Source organism: Rana temporaria, chromosome 6 (assembly GCF_905171775.1).
Source record: "Rana temporaria chromosome 6, aRanTem1.1, whole genome shotgun sequence".
Lineage (NCBI taxonomy): Eukaryota > Metazoa > Chordata > Amphibia > Anura > Ranidae > Rana > Rana temporaria.
Window position 1 is genome coordinate 5629545 of NC_053494.1, and position 22417 is coordinate 5651961.

Here is a 22417-nt window from a genome sequence, read left to right on the forward strand (position 1 = left end):
TACACACTAGCGGATCTATCCACAATTTACCACAGAATTCCAATAATATTCTGCAATGTACACAAACCAATGGAATTGTAGACATCATAAACATGCTCCTCCCCCCTTTTGGTGAAAATCTGAAGAGCACATAGAAATATAAAAGGATGTCCCGTCTCTCATCAGGCCATAGCTGGCTCCGGTAGTCATCCACGGGTGATCATCCACGGGTGACTCCTCTACCACCTTCTCTGGAAATGCTGGTCTTTTGAGGGTGTTGGCACAATAGTAAAGCAAACATTCAAAGCCACCAACAGGTGATTGCCATGTGTGAACAGGCAAAGTATTACTTTATGTACCTGCTATGCAAAGTACTCCCTGTGGAGGAGCTCAGGCTATGCATCGTGGCTGCAGGGAGCAAGGCACAACAATACCCAGCAATGCAGCATTTAATTGAGCTCACCCATCCTCCATCATCAGACCATAAAGACTGGCACAGCGCGTGCATAGGGGAGACTCTGCCAACACCGCTGCCCATGTTACATGGACCCCAAACAAGCCCTGATAAAAGCCGCCCGAGGACCAGCAGCGGGGCTTCCTGGATTAGGGGTCATTTAGCCAAGACACCAGGGACTGCGTCCAGCCTAATCCACACGCATGGACGGACGGGCAGCCCTTAAGACCAGCCAGGTAGAGGAGCTCACCCAGGTCCTGCGTATAGGAGGAAAAAATAACGCCAAGGCTGTAGGTGGGCTAAAATGTATTTAAGTCCTGAAGGCATGGGGGGGGCTGAGCCTATACCCAGCTGTGCTGACATGGAGCCATCAGGAAAAACGATGTGCAGTAGCGGCTGGTGCTCAAAATTTGGGGGGGGGGGGGGTGCAAACAACAAACTGAAAAAAAAAACACATCAATTGCAGCTACTGTGCCCATCAATTGCCGCCACTGTGCCCATCAATTGCCGCCACTGTGCCCATCAATTGCCGCCACTGTGCCCATCAATTGCCGCCACTGTGCCCATCAATTGCCGCCACTGTGCCCATAAAGCACAGCCACTGTGCCCATCAAAAACATCCACTGTGCCCATCAAATGCAGCCACTGTGCCCATCAAATGCAGCCACTGTGCCCATCAAGCGTTGCCACTGTGCAATAAAATGCTGCCACTGTACCCATCAAAAGCAGCCACTGCGCCATCAAATGCTGCCACTGTACCCGTAAATTGCCGCCACTGTGCCATTAAATGCAGCTACTGTACCCATCAAATGCAGCTACTGTATCCATCAATTGCTGCCAGTGTGCCCATCAATTGCCACTACTGTGCCCATCAATTGCCACTACTGTGCCCCATCAAATGCTGCCAGTGTGCCCATCAATTGTCGCTACTGTGCCCCATCAAATGCTGCTCGGCACTTACCTGTCTCGCAGCGGGGTCAGCGGCAGTGTCCTGCACGTCCTTCATGTCTTCTTCCGTCCTTTCTATCAGGCGTCCAATAACAGCGTCTGACGTTTTAGGAAATCAAGTGACAGACTCAAGCACCTGATTGGCTGAGAGGCTGTTCAGTGTTAGCAAAGCAAATTCCTTCGCTAACACAACGCTGAGTGAACAGCGAGCGCCCAGCATGGCACGCGCTGTTCACCTTTTTGGGCGCCTATTAGGCCTTGTACACACGAGAGGATATCCGCTGGAAACGGTCCGCCGGACCGTTTCCAGCGGATAAATCCTCTGGCGGATTTGGATCTGATGGCTGTACTCACCATCAGATCGAAATCCCAGCGGAATACATCTGCGGTGACGTGGCCGCGACGATGACGCGGCGACATGCGCGACCCTGGAAGGTAAATACTTCCATGCATGCGTCAAATCATTATGACGCATGCGAGGGAGGGGAGCGGACGGACTGATCCGGTGAGTCTGTACAGACGACCGGATCAGTCCGCTGGACTGGATTCCAGCGGATAGATTTTGTAGCATGCTAAGAAATTTTTATCCGCTGGGAATCCGTTGGCTGGATTTTTATCCGCCTGAAAATGTCCGCTCGGACGTACACACGACCGGATCTATCTGCTGGAACTGATCCGCGGATAAATCCCAGTGGATTGATCCGGTCGTGTGTACGGGGCCTCAGAGCCTACGGTTCTAGTCAGGCGCCTTCAAAAAACACCCCCGCCGCTGTAATTCAGGTGCCCGGCGCCCGAAAAAAAGGGGTAAGGCACCTGAATAGGGGGTGGCAGCGGCGACCATAGATAGATTTATACATTGCATAAATCTATCTATGATAATAGAGCGGTGCCAGGAGAGAGGGGGCAGTGTGCGCGCGACCCGGTCCGAAGCTCCGTGACCGCGCCTGTGGGACCCGCGGACCCGATCGCCGCCGGTGTCCTGCGATCGGTCACAGAAGCTGAAGAACGGGGAGAGGTGTGTGTAAACAAATCTTCCCCGTTCTTCTCTGTGGCAATGTCACTGATCGTCTGTTTCCTGATATAGGGAACGACAATCACTGAAGTCACACACCCAGCCCCGACCCCCTACAGTTAGAAACACACATGAGGTCACACTTAAACCCTACAGCACCCCCTAGTGGTTAACTCCTTCACTGCATTGTAATTTTCACAGTAATCAATCCTTTTTCTTAGCACTTTTTGCTGTGAAAATGACAATGGTCCCAAAAATGTGTCAAAATTGTGTCCGCCATAATGTCGCAGTCATGAAAAAAATCGCTGATCGCCGCCATTAGTAGTAAAAAATAAAATAATAATAAAACTATCCCCTATTTTGTAAACGCTATAAATGTTGTGCAAACCAATCGATAAACGCTTATTGCGATTTTTTTTTACCAAAAATAGGTAGAAGAATACGTATCGGCCTAAACTGAGGAATTTTTTTTTTTTATATATATATGTTTTTGGGGGATATTTATTATAGCAAAAAGTAAAAAATATTGCATTTTTTTTCAAAATTGTCGCTCTATTTTTGTTTATAGCGCAAAAAATAAAAACCGCAGAGGTGATCAAATACCACCAAAAGAAAGCTCTATTTGTGGGAAAAAAAGGACGCCAATTTTGTTTGGGAGCCACGTCGCACGACCGCGCAATTGTCAGTTAAAGCGACGCAGTGCCGAATTGTAAAAACGCCTTTGGGCATTTAGCAGCATATTGGTCCGGGGCTTAAGTGGTTAATATTGGAAATAGTCATTGTGATTTTAATACACAAACTCCAAGTCGTTTCCATTGCTCAGAACATTTTAATATAAAAGGCAGTTCCTTCCTTGAGCAAATAATAGAAATGATTCACCGACGCCAATTAAATCACAGATACAGAACATGAATGTAGTCATCCTGTGCAGCGAGTGATAAGCCCTGGAAAAACCGGTTCTCCGGCAAGCACTATGGTTGTAGGTTGAACATTGAACCTGGGTGTGAGAGGGAAATGCAAACATCTCAGACTCTGGTTGGCAGGTAACAAAGGTCGCTCAGATCCCTCCCAAGGTGGAAAAGACTTCTGAACAGCTGAAACGCCCAACTCGGCTCGGCTCGGGCTGGAGAATAAGGGGTTACGTCGCTTATCGGGATCCATAAAAGAAGTCTTGAGAAGGATTTTGGGTGCCGGTCTTCCTTCCTGGTTTTATGGTGATATTAGGATGTAACATTCCCATCTATAGGCACTGAGGATTATCCGATACGAGGAGAGGAGAGGCCTGGAAAATATGACTTTCCTGGAATACTATCTAAGGAAAAGGTGAAGAGTCAAAGGAAGAAAAGAAGACCAGCAACAGACCCAATTCTCCGATACTAAAGATCATTTCTGGCCAAAGGAGACAGAACACAGATGAGCTGAAGGATACCACCATCCCGGCTCCATTCATGGTATGACGGCTCCAAGTCCTAGAGATCTTATCAAGGTAATTCACACCAAGCGATGGGCGTGAGGTCAGAAGGGCGATTGTGAAACTGGTGGAGGGTGGGAAATGTCAGAATAACCCAAGTTTAAGGCCTCGTACACACGGCCGAGGAACTCGACGTGCCAAACACATCGAGTTCCTCGGCCAGTTCAGCCCTGAAGCCGCCGACGAGCTCGGCGGGCCGAGAGCTCCCATAGAACAACGAGAAAATAGAGAACATGTTCTCTATTTTCTCGACGAGTTCCTCGGCGACTCCATCGGGCCGAAAGTGTACACACGACAGAGTTTCTCGGCAGAATCCGGCTCTGACCGAGTTTCTCGACGAATTCTGCCGAGAAACTCTGTCGTGTGTACGAGGCCTAAGAATCACTTTCCTTTACAGAGTCGCTTACTAGCTCACTGAATAGCGAGGAAGCCCCATCTCTGGGGAAATAAGATGGTGACACCAAGGAAAAGATTAGATGGTGTTAGTGATTCTGTTGATTAACAATTTTTCTACTAGACATGTGCATTCGTTTTCGTTAGAATGCATTTTCGTCCGAAAATCGCGTTTTTTCGTTTTTGTTTTAACAAACGATAACGAAAGTGCAAGAAACGAAAACCGAAAGATCCGACATAAAAAATGCTTTGTTTTCGTTTTCGTTGCGGTAAAAATTCGATATAGAGAGATTCGACATTATAGAGAAAAGATTTGACATGATAGAGAAAAGATTCGACATCATAGAGAAAAGATTCAACATTATAGAGAAAAGATTCGACATCATAGAGAAAAGATTTGACATGATAGAGAAAATATTCGACATGATAGAGAAAAGATTCGACATGATAGAGAAAAGATTCGACATCATAGAAATAATAGATTCGACATTACAGAGAATAGATTTCGATTTATGAGAAAATAGATTCGACATTATAGAGAATAGATTCGACATTATTACTAGTCATACAACATTAGAATTCTTGTAGGCGGAATATTCGAACGGAAATGTACAATTCGACGTAAAGTTTCGACGTTCCGTCGAATATTCTTTTGACCATTCGACAGAAACCAAGTATTATTGGATTTTCGGACGAAAGCTATTCCCCAACGAAAAACGAAATAAATCAAAACGATTTTCGGGGGTGAACTAAATAAATTTATTTTCCAAACGAAAACGAAACGAAATATTCCAGTCTGCACATGTCTATTGTCTACCAGCATCATTTATAAATGGATATTAAACATATACATCAAGAGTTAGGCTCGTCTTCATAAAAAAATGCCACTTGCACTAGACATAGTGAGAGCAATAATTCCAGGCCCATCATTACCGGTCAAATTTCAACTGATGGCCTGTAAAGTTTTTTTTTAAAGAGTTGCCTATGGGCAATTTTGGGCAGGGCTGTCTTAATGAGAGGGCACACCTGGGCACTGCCCAGGGGCCCCAGCTGTATGGGGGGGGCCTGCACTTTCCCCAAAGCAGCTGGTCCTTAAGCCCACATTGCCCAGAAATTGGGGGGGCCCATGATGGCACTGAGAGTGATAGATACACAGGGGAGGCAGTCTGCCTCTTACCTACTTAATGTCTGTTTACCTGCACTGTCATCATTGTAGGGGCCCCAGAGCATTACTTTGCCCAGGGGCCCATCATGCTATTAAGATGGCCCTGATTTTGGGTACCAAAGTTTTTTCCCCATTGCACAGGTGCCTGACATTTTAAGGCTTAACATGTTGGGTCTCCATTTAGTCGCTGCAACCTCATATTTTATATTTTACTGAAAAATTTGTTGTCTGACTATACAGTAGATCTGGGTTTTTCCCACGCATGTTTGAAGCCATTTACTGTTGACTGTCTCTCTACCTCTGCTGGTATTCCAATCATCAACTACCCTTTCAACTATGCCAAGCATTTTGAGGAGAACCCTGTGCATTGTTTTGGCATGGGGTCCCCCTTAAAATCCATACCAGACCCGGAGAGTCTGGTATGGAATGGGGGGGGGGGGGGGGGGGGGCAATACTGTTTTTTTTTCTTGTTTTTTCCAATGCCGGCTCTTTATATTCTACGGTGAGCAGCAGGGATGACAGATTGGTGTTAGGATGCCGGTTGGTGCCAACTCCTTTACAGATGGTGACTCATCCGCGCTGCTGACAGCAAGAAGGAGTCACTGGGTGCCAACTCCTTCAAATGCCAGAGATTAAAGGCGTTGTTCAAAACATTGTACAAGAATGTGCACAAAAACGCACATAAAAATAAACAAAACACACCAAAAAAAGCGACACTCAGGTGAATGCAGCCTAAAATATCTCCAGTTTCCAAATGATGGTAAAGTGTAACAAAACTTTAACATAAAAGTTACATAAAGGTTGCAGAATTTAATTATTGCCCAACCCCTTGCCGCCCGGCGCCCGCCATATGGCAGAATGGCGGCGGCAAAGTGGTTGTGATATCCTGACCGGACGTCATGTGACGTGATCAGGGTATCCCAGACGACGCGTACCCGCGGGGGCACGCAGTGCGACGATCGGAGGTGCTGTGTGTCAATCTGACACACAGCAACTCCGATCGTGGTATGGAGCCTCTGACAGAGGCTTCATACCACGTGATCAGTTGTGACCAATCACAGCTGATCATCGTGTGACCCAGGAAGTGCCGGTAAACGTCTCTCCTCGGTTCACGCTGACAGGGAGAGCAGATCGGAGGCTCTCCCTGTCAGAGGGGGCGGGGTCTGTGCTGATAATCAGCACATTGGGGTAGATTCAAAAAGCAATTGCGTCTGCGTAACCATAGTTACGCCGGCGTATCGAATGCTCCTGATTCAGGAACCTCGATACGCCGACTGCAGCCTAAGATATGCCTGGCATAAGGCTCTTATGCCGTCATACCTTAGGCTGCATTCTTACGCAGGCCGCTAGGTGGCGTTCCCGTAGTGGTCAGCGTAGAGTATGCAAATTGCATACTAACGCCGATTCACAACCGTACGCGCGCCATGCGTACGCAGTTTACGTCGTTTGCGTACGTCGGTTTTTGCGTAAGGCTGCCCCTGCTATTAGCAGGGGCAGCCAATGCTACGTATACCCGCTGGACGCCATTCACATTCACTTTGAAGCAAATGACGTCCTTGCGACGTAATTTACCGCAATGCACGTCGGGAAAGTTTCCCGACGGAGCATGCACACTACGTTCGGCGCGGGAACGCGCCTAATTTAAATGATCCACGCCCCCTACGGGATCATTTAAATTGCGCGCTCTTACGCCGGGCATTTTTCAGGAGCGCCCACGCAATTTAAGGAGCTACTGCTCCGTGAATCAAGCATAGCGCAGGAAATTTACGGAGGCGCAGCGGCAAAACGGTGTGCTGCGCCTCCGTAAGAAATGGGCAAATGTACCTGAATCTACCCCATTGATTATCAGCACAGCCCCCATCAAAAGGTGTCAATCAGTTGCCAGTAAATGCCCATCACATGCCAGCCTGTGCCCCTCTATAAAGCTTGTCAGTGCCCATGAATGTGCAGATCAGTGCCCACAACAGTGCCCAAAAAGTGCCAATCAGTACCCCATTAGTAATGCCTGTGAGTGCCCCATCAAAATGCCTGTCAGTAGCGCCTTATCAGTGCTGCCTATACAGTGCCGCCTATCGGTGCCCATCAGAGTCACCTATCAGTGCCATCAGTGCTGCCTATCAGTTTTTTATAAATTGTCGCTCTTTTTTTGTTTATAGCTCAAAAATTTAAAACTGCAGAGGTGATCAAATACCACCAAAAGAAATCTCTATTTGTGGGAAGAAAATGATAACAATTTCATTTGGGCGCAGTGTTGCATGACCGCGCAATTGTCATTCAAAGTGCTACATGGCGCTGAAAGATAAAAAATTGTCTTGGTCAGGAAGGGGGGAAGTGCCCGGTATGGAAGTGGTTAAGCAAGTGATGTCATTCATCCCAGGAGTCTTCAGGGAGGAGAGGAGGAGTTTTTTTTTCCAGCTAAGCACACTCTCCTGCATGCATGCTTGAGCCAAGGGCAGATGGATTCCAAGAAGTTAATGGTACATGAATCATTTGCCATTACTCGAGATGGCCATGTCCAGAAATGCTAGGAAGGTGTTTTTCAAAGAGATTTCTCAACAAAATAAAGCAAGGAGACAGAGGGGGCTCTAGGCTTTGTGAGGCCTTAGGCAAAACTTGACATGGGCCCCCACTCACACCCATGATGGGGAAAAATAATTCAAGGACAAGATCCTCTTCCCCACAACCCTGGCCGGTGGTTGTGGGGGTCTGCGGGCAGGGGGCTTATCGGATGCTGGAAGACCCCTTTAACAAGGCGGCCCCCAGATCCTGCTTTTTAATAACTAATGGGCGGGGGCCACCTGGTGAACCCGCCCCCCTTTTGACATCATTGACTTAGGGCATGCTGGGTCATTGACATCACAAGGGGTGGTGTCACCGATATTCCCTGGTTGTTAGGGACGCTGACAGCCCCTCTCCTGAGTCAGGGCTCTTAACGCTGCCTGAGCACAGCAGCGTTAAGGTTCCCTGTCATGGGCGTCCGCTCCATAGGGCAAGGGGGGCAATTGACCCCCCCCTGGAAAATCGAGAAGGTGTTGAAGAGTCTTGCGGCCGCGGGCTGTCTGAGCGGCCCCGGGCCGGATGTCACACAGATACAGCAAGCAGAGTGAAGCCGCCTCCCCCTCCAGTGTTTATGTGTACACAGGGGGAGGGAACCATGCTGTGACCCGGCTGTGCTGATGGCTGATCTGAGGTACTGAATGGGATGGGGGGAGGGGAGGTCCGTCTGTGCTGAAGGGGGGGGGGGGTTTGTGCTGAATGGGGGTCCATCTGTGCTGAAGGGGGGTTTGTGCTGAATGGAGGGGTCTGTGCGGAATGGGGGGCTGTGCTGAAGGGGAGGTCCATGTGTGCTGAATGGAGGGGTCTGTGCAAAAAGGGGGGTCTGTACTGAATGGAGGGTTTTGTGCTAAGGGGGGGTCTGTGTTGAAGGGGGGTCTGTACATTCTCTATGCTATATTTATATGGGCATTGAGTGAAGCTAAATTATCTCAAGAGCTATTTCACACTGCAGACTGGCTGCGTTATTGGGAAAGTGCCGCTTCACCATCGTTTTAGCTGCGCTATTTGGCTATTTGGCGCTATTTGGCTGCTAGCCGGGGAGCTTTTAACCCCTGCTAGCGTTTGAAGAAAGGGTTAAATGTGTATCGCCACTGCGGAAGCGCCCCCCCCCCCCCCTGAAAAAATTTCAGCGGACGCCCATGTTACCTGTCCCTCAAAACTGGGGTAATGGATTGGGTAAGTTAGACGGCCGTGAGGCCCCTGTGAGTGTGAGGCCTTAGGCTACCGCCTAATTAAAGAGCCGCCTCTGCAAGGAGACATAGATGGATGGGGGTTGTGGTTTGCTTTGAATAATGAATTAAAATTTGTTTTTGTGGGGTTCAGATGCAGTAAAGATCTGCTTTAACCAGGGCCGATCCTAGGGTCACAGACGCCTGGGTGCGGAAATATTTCTGGCGTCCCCACATGGGTGTCCTCATTTTACTAACTCCTCCCCTTTACAAATGTTTCTATGGCAATGACTCAACCACAGAGATGCTCCCCCTCGAAGTCTTCATTACCCCGGGATCCTTACATGATCTCTTAACAATAAACAAAATACAGGAAGAGAAGCAGAGAACTTTATTGGGACCTGGAGGGGGGACTTTCTGATGGACACAGAGAGGTATTCTGTTAGCTGTTCGGCGCCCCCACCTCTGCAGGCACCTGGGTGCAATGCACCTTGTGCACCCTGCCTAGGATCGGCCCTGGCTTTAACTTTTTCGATTTAACTTTTCTTTTGCCTGCACCCTGAGTTTTATTCCCGAGTGACCCCCACGTTGGCCCTTTACTCCCCCTCTGGTTACTTTTCACTGCCAGTCCACTAACAGAGCACAGAACCCAATACTGTACAATTCTTAAAGCGGAGTTCCACCCAAAAGTGGAACTTCCGCTTAACCCACTCCTCGCCCCCTTACATGCCACATTTGGCATGTCATTTTTTTGGGGGGGTTAGTGGGGGCTTCAGGAGAAGTGGGACTTTCTGTCCCACTTCCTCCTTCCGCCGAGGGGCTGGTAAGGCGAATAGCTTAATCGCCTACAGTGGCCCCTCCCTGTAGGCGAGCGCCTGGGACACATGACGGGTCCAATGCGATCGCCTGTCCAATGAGCAGGGCTGGCCCTATGATGGGACCGGGTGGTACCATGGGTACCAGGCAGCACTTTTAGGGGGGCAGCATACTGATGCCCGCCATCCCGTTCCGCCAGCTCCGCTACCCAAATAAAATTGATGTCCTTTTTTTCCCCACAAATAGAGCTTTCTTTTGGTGACATTTGATCACCTCTGCGGTTTTTATTTTTTGTGCTATAAATATATATATTTTTTAACTTTTTGCTATAATAAATATCCCCAAAATTTAGAAAAATAAACTATTTTCTTCAGTTTAGGCCAATATGTATTCTTCTACATATATGTGGTACCAAAAAAAACACAATTAGCGTACATTGATTCGTTTGCGCAAAAGACATTGTGGCCGCCGGCAATTCACAGGTCCCTTTATACTCCTGGATACATGTATAGAGCCATGGCAGGTCCTTTTATACGCCTATATGTATGTATAGAGCCATGACAGGTCCTCTTTATACTCCTTTATACATGTATAGAGCCATGTCAAGTACTCTTTATAGTCCTATATACATTTATAGAGTAATGACAGGTCCTCTTTATATTCCTTTACATGTAAAGAGTCTCGACAGGTCCTCTATATACATGTATAGAGCCATGACAGGTCCTCTTTATACTCCTATATACATGTATAGAGCCATGACAGGTCCTCTTTATACTCCTATATACATGTATAGAGCCATGACAGGTCCTCTTTATACTCCTATATACATGTATAGAGCCATGACAGGTCATCTTTATACTCCTATATACATGTATAGAGACATGACAGGTCCTCTTTATACTCCTATATACATGTATAGAGCCATGATGGGTCCCCTTTAGTTATCATGATATAAAATAATGAATGTGGGGGCCTTTTGGTTGGTGTGATTTTTTTTCTGGGGGGGCAGCGTTTCATTCTTGGTCCCAGGCAGCACAATGTCTTGGTCCGGCACTGCCAATGAGAGAGCGCAGCGCCGCTCACGCATGCGCAGTGGGTGCCCGGCCGCGAAGCCGAAAGCTGTCAGTGCCGGGTGCCCACACTTAGGATGAAGACGCCGGCCGGGGAGAGGGGGGGGGAGAGGAGCGGAGCCCCGGCCGGCGCGTCGCTGGAACGTGGAGCAGGTGAGTGTGTGTTTATTAACCAGTTAACAACCGCCCTATAGACGAAATACGTCCACAAGGCGTTTTTTTAACTCTGGGAGGGCGTCAATGTACGTCCTCCCAGAATCGCGCTCCCGCGTGCCCTCTGGGGCGCGCACACAGGAATCTCCGTGACTGCCGGGTCCTCCGGACCCGGCTGATCACGGATCACGGTAAATCGCCGCTGATAGCGGCGGTTTACCACGTGATCGCTCCGTCCAATGACAGAGCGATCACTTGTAAACAAACTGGCGTCATGTGATGACGCCGGTTCCTCCCTCTCCTCTCTGTACCGAACGGTACAGTGTGAGAGAGGAGAGGGGAGAGAGCGGATGCAGCAGCTGCTGGCTAGATCTGTGACACATGCAGTCACAGATCCAGCCATCTATCCCTCCCTGTGCAATACTCTGCAGTACCAGCCATACCCCAAAATACTCTGCTGCAATACCCCAAAATACTCTGCTGCAATACCCCAAAATACTCTGCTGCAATACCCCAAAATACTCTGCTGCAATACCCCAAAATACTCTGCTGCAATACCCCAAAATACTCTGCTGCAATACCCCAAAATACTCTGCTGCAATACCCCAAAATACTCTGCTGCAATACCCCAAAATACTCTGCTGCAATACCCCAAAATACTCTGCTGCAATACCCCAAAATACTCTGCTGCAATACCCCAAAATACTCTGCTGCAATACCCCAAAATACTCTGCTGCAATACCCCAAAATACTCTGCTGCAATACCCCAAATACTCTGCTGCAATACCCCAAAATACTCTGCTGCAATACCCCAAAATACTCTGCTGCAATACCCCAAATACTCTGCTGCAATACCCCAAAATACTCCGCAATACCCCACAATACCCCACAATACTCCACAATACCCCACAATACTCCACAATACCCCACAATACTCCACAATACCCCACAATACTCCACAATACCCCACAATACCCCACAATACTCCACAATACCCCACAATACTCCACAATACCCCACAATACTCCACAATACTCCACAATACCCCACAATACCCCACAATACCCCACAATACCCCACAATACTCCGCAATACCCCACAATACTCCACAATACTCCACAATACCCCACAATGCCCTGAAACGTCGCCTATGGGGATTTTTAAGTAGCGAAGCTTGGCGCCATTCCACGAGCGTGTGCAATTTTGAAGGGTGACATGTTAGGTATCTATTTACTTGGTGTAACTTCATCTTTCACATTATGCAAAAGAATGAAGAAAAAATACTACATTTACTAAATTTTATAACAGAAACAAAGAAAAATTATTTTTTTTTACAGAATTTTCAGTATTTTTTCTGTTATAGCGCAAAAAATAAAAAACCCAACGGTGATTAAATACCACCAAAAGAAAGCTCTATTTGTGTGAAAAAAAGGACGAAAATTTCATCTGGGTACAGTGTTGTATGACTGAGTAATTGTCATTCAAATTGTGAGAGCACCGAAAGCTGAAAATTGGTCTGGTTATTAAGGGGGTTTATGTGCCCGGTGGTCAAGTGGTTAAAAGCCAGCAGCTACACTTTTTGTAGCTGCTGACTTTTAATAAACGCAAAAAATGCCTGGACCTCCCCTTTAGGCTAGGTTCACACCTATGCGAATTGAGTGCGGTTTAAACCGCATCTAATTCGCAGGACATTTCAAAATACATTGTTTTCAATGAGGCTGGTTCACATATGTGCGATGCATTCGCACTGCGTATTGCCTCCAAACCGTGTGCGGTTTTTATGTATTGCGGTGCGGCTCAGGTGCGAATTCAGTCCCATTATCTTCTATGGGTACGCATCTAATTCGCACATGTGTTCAGTTCTCTGCAGGAGTTTCTCTCATTCAGCTCAATACAATTCTCCCCCACTCTCCTCTCACCCGGAAGTTCTCCCAGGTCTCCAAATTCGCACCTGATCTGCAGCTAAACCGCAGTTGATCTGCAGAACACCCTCTAGAGAAATCTGCAACGACAACGCAGCTCAAAAAAGCAACGCACTAGTGTGATTCCGGCCTTAATCTTACCACTCCTTGTACTATACCTGACATTGTACACACAGTCTTTCTGGTTGCCATGTTACCTTTGTATCAGATTCTTCACATTTCTTACCGACTCTAATCACCTCCAGGAATGCGGACAGGCGAGTCTCCTAATGACCCCAATCCCTGAGATTGTCGTCCCTTCTGTGTCTGTGCAGAACTTTATATATATGTATCTCCGGGGATAATTTAAAATAAAAACATTGGCCCGGATTCACATACATTGGCGCATATTTATGCCGGCGTAGCGCATCGAATATACGCTACGCCGACGCAGCGCAGAGAGTAGGGTTGCCACCTGTCCGGGATTCACCCAGACAGTTCGGGTTTGGAATAATGTGTCCGGGTTTCAGACTGGACTATAGCTTCCCAGCAGGGTTGCTGGCTGCAGTTGTCTAAGCTAAGAGTGTCTGTTACACCCAAAGCCAGGACTAAAAAATCGCCCCCCCCCCCCCCATCCCACCACACACAGACGGGAGAGGAGAGAGGGCTCGATCTTCACCTCTTCCTCCCACCCCTACCCCTCTGTGTCTGCCCACACTTCAATCCCCGGTGCTGTGCCTGAGAAAAGAAAAGTGGCGGCCGGAAATTGGAAGTCCAGCAGCCTCAGATAGATCTGAATGAGAGGTGCTGACTGCCAAGGGGTGGGTGAGCTCACCATCCATCCCTGTCTGTGACTGAAGTCTCCCCCCTTATCTCCTGCCTCTGAGTACACTAAGGTAAATCAGGGTTCTCAGAGTACCCCTTACATCAGTGTTCCCCTATACACCAGAGGCCACAGTGTTCTCCCTTACATCAGAGTCTTCTCCGTACATCAGAGTTCTCAGTGTTCCCCCGGAAATCAGGGTTCTCAGAGCATCCCTTAGATCAAAGTTCCCCTTTACACCAGAGGCCGCAATGTTCCCCTTTACATCAGAGTCCTCTTCGTGTGTCAGAGTTCTCAGTGTTCCCCCTGAAATCAGGGTTCCCAGAGCATCCCATATGTTAGAGGCCCCAGAGTTCTCCCTTACTTCAGAGTCTGCAGAGTCCCCCCTTAGTGAAAGGCAACTCTATAAATTCAGATGTAAAAGGGGAACTCTGTGGACCCTGATGTAAAGGGGGAGTCTTGTTATTAACTTCATATGATTAGAAATGGTATTTATTAGCAAAATAGATGTATAAAAAAAATTATGTGCGCCGCTAAAGTGTTCGGGTTTGACCTAAAGAAAAAGTGGTAACCCTAGCAGAGAGGCAAGCACAGTATTCACCAAGCACTCGCTCTCAAATCTACGCAGGGTTTTCTCGGCGTATTCCGGCGCAGGTGGAAGTGGGCGTGAGCCATGCTAATGAGGCGTGACCCCATGCAAATGATGGGCCGAGTGCCTTAACAAGTACTTAAAACGAACGGCGCATGCGCCGTCCCGTGGACGCATTCCCTGTGCGCATGCTCAGAATCACATCGAAACAACTGCCTAAGATACGTCGGATCGCTGCCTACGACGTGAACGTAACCTACGCTTAGTCATATACACGTACTACGTAAACAACGTAAAATACGCCGGCTTGTGTTCCCTGGTGCAGCCCTTTGCATGGATGCTGCTGAGTTACTCCTCCTTTATGGGGCATAACTTTACGCCGGGCGTAGGACTTACGCAAACCGCGTATGTTATGCGCCGGGCGCAAGTACGTTCGTGAATCGGCGTATCTCCCTCATTTGCATATGCGCATAGAAAATCCATTATCAGGCTGCATTGTTGGGCAATGGTGAAGCTGCAGGTGGGAACTGATCAGGCTGCATTAATGGGTACTGATCAGGCTGCATTGATGGGCGCTGGTGAGGCTGCAGATGAGCACCGATCAGGCTGCATTAATCGGCAATGGCGAGGCTGCAGATGGTACTGATCAGACCGCATTGATGGGCAATTGTGAAGCTGCAGATGAGCACTGATCAGGCTGCATTGTTGGGCAATGGTGAGGCTGAAGATGGTACTGATCAGGCTGCACTGATGGGCAATGGTGAGGCTACAGATGGGCACTGATTAGGATGCATTAATGGGCAATAGGGAGGCTGCAGATGGGCACTAATCAGGCTGAATTAATGGACACTGGTGAGGCTGCAGATGGGCACTAATCAGGCTGAATTAATGGGCAATGGCAAAGCTGCAGGTGGGCACTGATCAGGCTGCATTAATGGGCAATGGTGAGGCTGCAGATGGGCACCAATCAGGCTGCATTAATGGGCAATGGTGAGGCTGCAGGTGGACACTGATCAGGCTGCATTGAGGGCGCTGGTGAGGCTGCAGATAGGCACTAATCAGGCTGCATTAATGGGCAATGTTGAGGCTGCATTGATGGGCGCTGACCCTTATTTTGTTTTAAATTTCTGTATTTAAGATGAAATGTTTTTCCTGAAATGTTCCTCTTAAAATTGAGGTAGGTGTTATACGCTGAGAAATACGGTATGATGTAATCATTTAATTATCGTCTACATTTGTAATTATTGTTATTATAAGGATTAGCATTGCAACTATACCGGTATTGGTATCGGTTGTGAAAACGCTCCAATAATAAAACTGATACCATAAGACCCGGTTCACATGTCGGAAATAAAGGGCCAGATCCACATAGAAATGGATCGGCGCAGCGTATCAGAGATACGCTACGCCGCCGTAATTTTTCCGGCTTTGGTTCGAATCCTGAAAGATTGCGCGCCGAAAGTTACGGCGGCGTAGTGTTTTTCTGGCGGCGGAATTAAAATCGGCGATTAGGGGGCGTGATTCATTTAAATGAAGCGCGTCCCTGCGCCGATTGAACTGCGCATGCTCCGTTTCGAAATTTCCTGCCGTGCTTTGCGCGAAATGACGTCGCAACAACGTCATTTTTTGAACTTAGACATGACTTGCGTCCATCCCGATTCACGGACGAGTTACGCAAAAAATAAAAAAATTTAGACGCGGGAACGACGGCCATACTTAACATGGCAAGTCTAACTATACGCCGCAAAATAGCAGCTTTAACTATACGCCGGAAAAAGCCAACTAGAGACGACGTAAGAGAATGCGACGGCCGCGCGTACGTTCGTGGATCGTCGGAAAAAGCTCATTTGCATACCCGACGCGGAAAACGACGCAAACTTCACCCAGCGAGCGCCAAAGTATTGCATCTACGATCCAAAGGCGTACGAAGCCGTACACCTGTCGGATCGAACCCAGATGCCGTCGTATCTTGGTTTGAGGATTCAAACTAAAGATACGACGCGGGAAATTTGAAAGTACGCCGGCGTATCAGCAGATACGCCGGCGTACTCTCACTGTGGATCTTGCCCAAAGTATTTAGGAGCGCCCCTCGTGTGCCCCTGACACAGGGATGAATGGGCTTTCTCACCACCCAAGGATGACAATGAGATTATAACAATAGATAAACCTTTATCAATCTATAAGTTAAAAAGAAAGTCCCATATCCATAGAAATAAAATGTAACAATTAAAAAACGTGACAAACAACATTCCTAATGTTCCAAGCTGTTGTTTGCTAATGGAATGCAGTTACTCTTTTGATGTTCCGGTTATGTTGAAACCTTTACATGTTTCGCAGTAAGAAGCGCTTCTTCAGGAGGAATTACACAAGGGGGTAGATTCAGGTAGCAATTGCGTCTGCGTAACCATAGTTACGCAGCGCAATTGCTTACTTGCGCAGGCGTAACGACTTCTCCTGATTCAGAGAGCTTGTTACGCCGACTGCAGCCTAAGATATGCGTGGCATAAGGCTCTTATGCCCTCATATCTCAGGCTGCATTCTTACGCAGGCCGCTAGGTGGCGTTCCCGTAGTGGTCAGCGTATAGTATGCAAATTGCATACTAACGCCGATTCACTACCGTACGCGCGCCCTGCGTACGCAGTTTACGTAGTTTGCGTACGTCGTGTTTAGCGTAAGGCTGCTTCTGCTAATAGCAGGCGCAGCCAATGCTAAGGATACCCGTCGTTCCCGTGTCGCAAGGTTTAAATTTTACGTAGTTTGCGTAAGTGAATCGTGAATGGCGCTGGACGCCATTCATGTTCACTTTGAAGCAAATGACGTCCTTGCGACGTCATTTACCGCAATGCACGTCGGGAAAGTTTCCAGACGGAGCATGCGCTCTACGCTTGGCGCGGGAACGCGCCTAATTTAAATGATTCCCGCCCCCTGCGGGATCATTTAAATCGCGCGCGCTTACGCCGGGCATTTTGCCGGAGCCCCCACGCAATTTACGGAGCTACTGCTCCGTGAATCGAGGGTAGCGCAGATAATTTGCGGGGGCGCAGGGCAAAAACGGTGCCCTGCGCCTACGTAAAAACTGCGCAAATCTTACTGAATCTACCCCAATGTAATGATGAATAAACAAAATGGTATATGAGGAAAGGGAGAAAAAAAAAGGGGGGGGGGGGTTTGGTTGCTTACCCAAAAAAGCAGGCAAACAAGAGCAGCAATGATAAGGGATGACCGAGGGTGCGCCCCCCACAGCGGGCACAGGGGAAGTAAAGCAGACATACGTAACCAGGTAATAAAAATGAATATAAGGTATAATAATCTAAACAATGGGCCAGATCCACATACAATTGCACTTGCGCCACGTATCAGAGATACGCTACGCCGCCGTACCTTATCTGGCGTACTTTCAAATCCTCAAAGATTTTGCGCCGTAAGTTACAGCGGCGTAGTGTATTTCTGGCGGCGGAATTAAAATCGGCGATTAGGGGGCGTGATTCATTTAAATGAAGCGCGTCCCCGTGCCGATTGAACTGCGCATGCTCCGTTTCGAAATTTCCCGCCGTGCTTTGCGCGAAATGACGTCGCAACAACGTCATTTTTTGAACTTAGACGTGACTTACGTCCATCCCTATTCACGGACGACTTACGCAAAAAAAATTGAATTTCGACGCGGGAACGACGGCCATACTTAACATGGCCAGTCTATCTATACGCCGGATAATAGCAGCGTTAACTGAACGCCGGAAAAAGCCGACTAGCGACGACGTAAGAGAATGCGACGGCTGCGCTTAACCTTCGTGGATCGACGGAAAAAGCTAATTAGCATACCCGACGTGGAAAACGACGCAAACTCCACCCAGCGGACGCCGAAGTATTGCATCCTAAGATCCGAAGGCGTACGCCTGTCGGCTCGAACCCAGAAGCCGTCGTATCTTGGTTTGAGGATTCAAACTAAAGATACGACACGGGTAATTTGAAAGTACGCCCACAATAGGCAGCCTTACTGGCTACCAAGCTCCAATTCACATCACCACAGTAGCAGACTTAATTAGCATCTCAACAGTCTATGAGACATTCTTATTGACCTGTTGGGGGTCAGAAAAAGCAACCTGTAATATTCCAAGATCCTGCAATACATGAATTACCATTAATGTCCCATCTCATGTAATCCGAGATATCAGTTCTCAGTCATCCTATGCCCAAAAGGGACACAGGATGACCCTAGACCCAAGAGTCATTAGTGCAGCTGGCACAGGAGTACCCCCCATCCTTCAAAAGTCTCTGGGTGTCACGGGCCATTCCGTTACAGCCACTAAAATGACAACACAGTGATGGCCTCACAGATTGGATATAAATGAAATGAACAGTTGAGGTCGGACCTCACAGTACATGGTTGTGGATAAATCTAAGCGAGATTGTACCGTCAGTTTGTAAGGTGTGTGATTAGCCCAAGGGCCGTGTTTGCAGCCAGGGGGTCAAGTACATGATAGTGTTGTCTCACATTATATGAAAGCCTACATTATAGTATTTGGCATTATTATTTCATTATTGAAACTAACTTCCACAAATGGTACCTCAGGGCCGGCCTTAGGTGTTCAGGCGCCCTGTGTGAGATAATCCTGTGGCGCCCCCCCCCCCCCCCCATCTTCACCCCTCGCCCCCTGGTCACCTAAACATACACAAAGAGAAAAAAAATATATTAAGTCCCTTATATCCTCCTCCCCTTCTGTGTGTAGGCTGGCTATAAAAAGCAAATCATTTTTCTTTTTTCTTTTTTATCTGACTCAGTGTGACTTACCTTTCGGTGGACATAGTTACATAGTTACATAGTTAGTCAGGTTGAAAAAAGACACAAGTCCATCCAGTTCAACCACAAAAAATAAACAAACAAAATAAAAAACACAGTACAATCCCATACACCCAACTCCATACCCACAGTTGATCCAGAGGAAGGCAAAAAACTCCAGCAGAGCATGAGATCCAATTTGCTACAGCAGGGGAAAAAATTCCCTCCTGATCCCCCGAGAGGCAATCGGATTTACCCTGGATCAACTTTACCTACAAATCTTAGTACTCAGTTATATTCTGTACATTTAGGAAAGTATCCAGGCCTTTCTTAAAGCAATCTACTGAGCTGGCCAGAACCACCTCTGGAGGGAGTCTGTTCCACATTCTCACAGCTCTTACTGTGAAGAAACCTTTCCATATTTGGAGGTGAAATCTCTTTTCCTCTAGACGTAAAGAGTGCCCCCTTGTCCTCAGTGTTGACCGTAAAGTGAATAACTCAACACCAAGTCCACTGTATGGACCTCTTATATATTTGTACATGGTGATCATATCCCCCCTTATTCTCCTCTTCTCAGGAGAGAATAAATTCAGTTCCTCTAATCTTTCCTCATAGCTGAGCTCCTCCATGCCTCTTATCAGTTTGGTTGCCCTTCTCTGCACTTTCTCCAGTTCTCCGATATCCTTTTTGAGAACTGGAGCCCAAAACTGAACTGCATATTCCAGATGAGGTCTTACTAATGATTTGTACAGTGTGGCTTTGCATTTAAAAATGGCGCTCACTAGCGCTTATAAGCCACTTTTTCCCTTCTGTCGTCGGCTGGATAATAGCCAAATGTTTTCCAGCTTTCCCCGGCAGCTGCCATTTTTTTTCAGGTGCTGCAGCCGATGCGTTGCTCTTCACCCAGTCCCAGGACAGGGGGACCTGGCAGCGCCTGCTGCTGTGACTCGTAGGAGTCGGATTTCTGTGATGACCATGTGAGTAACTGACTGCGACTCACATTCTGCGAGCTGTGATGGCCGCACGGCGCCCCTGTTGCCCATGGCGCCCTGTGCGGCCGCACAGCTCGCACACCCCAAAGGCCGGCCCTGGGTACCGTGTTAATGAATAATAATAATAATAATAATAATAATAATAATAATAGTAATAATAATAATGGTAATATTATACCTATTTTACATTTTTGTGTCTATTTTCCAGAGAAACACATCCCTTTAAAGATTTAATTAGAGCTGAATAGTTGAAGCCGGAAGTTAAAGCATCAATTTTTCAGAAGGAAAATATTTAACGCGAAGAGATGGATACAGAAGCGGGAATTAAAATCAACCTAATGAGACAACGTATGGACCAAAGCTATGGTGAGTTCATGAATTGTTCATGTATTGTTCATGTATTGTTCATGTATTGTTCATGAATTGTTCATGTATTGTTTTAGCTTTCATTTCTGTTAACTACAGATCCAATCGCTTGTATTAGACAGAAATGTCATAGAAATGTCATACACCAAGACACAAAATATTCTACCTTTACTAACCCCTTCAATACCGGGCTTTAATACCCACCTCCATACCGCGCCTATTCTGGCACTTCTCTCCTACATGTACAAATCATCATTCTTTTGCTAGAAAATTACTCACAACCTCCAAACATTATATATGTTTTTTTAGCAGACACCCTAGGGAATAAAATGGCGGTCATTGCAACTTTTTATCTTGCACGGTATTTGCGCAATCATTTTTCAACCGCCTTTTTTTTGTAAAAAAAAAAATGGTTTCATGAATTAAAAAATAACAAAACAGTAAAGTTAGCCCATTTTTTTTGTAAAATATGAAAGGTGATGTTACACCGAGGAATTAGATACCTAACATGTCATGCTTTAAAATTGCGCACACTCATGGAACGGCGCCAAACTTTATTACTTAAAAATCTCCATAGGCGATGCTTTAAAATTTTTACAGGTTACCAGTTTAGAGCTACATGGGCCGGTCCTTAAGCGTTTAATGAGTGGAGCGGCAGCCAGTGGCCCAGATTCAAGAAGCAATTGCGCCTGTGTAACCATAGGTTACACAGCGCAATTGCTTACTTGCCCCGGCGTAGCGAATGCTCCTGATTCAGGAACATCGTAACGCCGACTGCAGCCTAAAATCTGCGTGGCATAAGGCTCTTATGCCACGCATATCTTAGGCTGCATTCTTGCGATGGCCGCTAGGGGGCGCTCCCATTGTGCTCAGTGTATAGTATGCAAATTGCATACTAACACCGATTCACAATGTTGCGCGAGCCCTGCGTACGCAATTTACGTAGTTTCCGTGCGGCGTGTTTAGCGTAATGCTGCCCCTTCTAATAGCAGGAGCAGCCAATGCTAAAGTATACCCGTCTTTACCGCGTCGCCACGTTCGAATTTTACATAATTTGCGTAAGTGATTCGTGAATGCCGCTGGACGCCATTCACGTTCACTTTGAAGCAAATGACGTCCTTGTGACGTCATTTGCCGCAATGCACGTCGGGAAAGTTTCCCGACGGAGCATGCGCTCTACGCTCGGCGCGGGAGCGCGCCTAATTTAAATGATTCCCGCCCCCTACGGGATCATTTACATTAGGCGCCCTTACGCAGGGGAAGTTTACACAGCGCACACGCAATTTACGGAGCTACTGCTCCGTGAATTGCGGGTAGCGCAGGAAATTTGCGGGGGCGCAGGGCAAAAACGCTGCCCTGCGCCTCCGTAACTAAGGGGCAAATCTACCTGAATCCGGGCCAGTGTTCCTAACAACCAGCAATTATCATAACCCCCTTATGTTGAAGGCATGTGGCCTGGGGGTCATTCCTCCCTCTCCTGGCCTGCCTGGCTGCATGCTCTATTTGGGGAAAAAAGTGACAGAACACCTAAATATCACATGTGATCTGCTTTGGTGAATGGAGCCCAATGAATGTACTATTCCCACTCAGCAGACACCATGGGGGTTATTCACAAAAGGCAAATCCACTTTGCGCTACAAGTGTAAACTACAAGTGCAAAAAGTGAAAAAGTAAACCAGGGCTGGACTAGGGCAAAAATTTGGCCCTGGACTTCATCCAGACTGGCCCACTTTGACAGGTCTCTCCCATGGCGGCCGGACAACTCCCGCGCCCCCCCCCCCC

At 47.5% G+C, this 22417-nt stretch overlaps 1 protein-coding gene across 1 annotated transcript in view; it reads left to right on the top strand.

Annotated features, from left to right (window-relative positions):
* Positions 1-3381: 3381 nt before the first annotated feature.
* The window catches only part of LOC120942948, a 46418-nt gene continuing 27382 nt past the window's right edge, over positions 3382-22417 (top strand). Inside the window, exons 1-2 of the mRNA XM_040355931.1 lie at positions 3382-3879; positions 20478-20635. Coding sequence (XP_040211865.1) covers positions 20575-20635 — 61 coding nt within the window. The 5' untranslated portion in view covers positions 3382-3879; positions 20478-20574. The remainder of the gene's footprint in view (positions 3880-20477; positions 20636-22417) is intronic.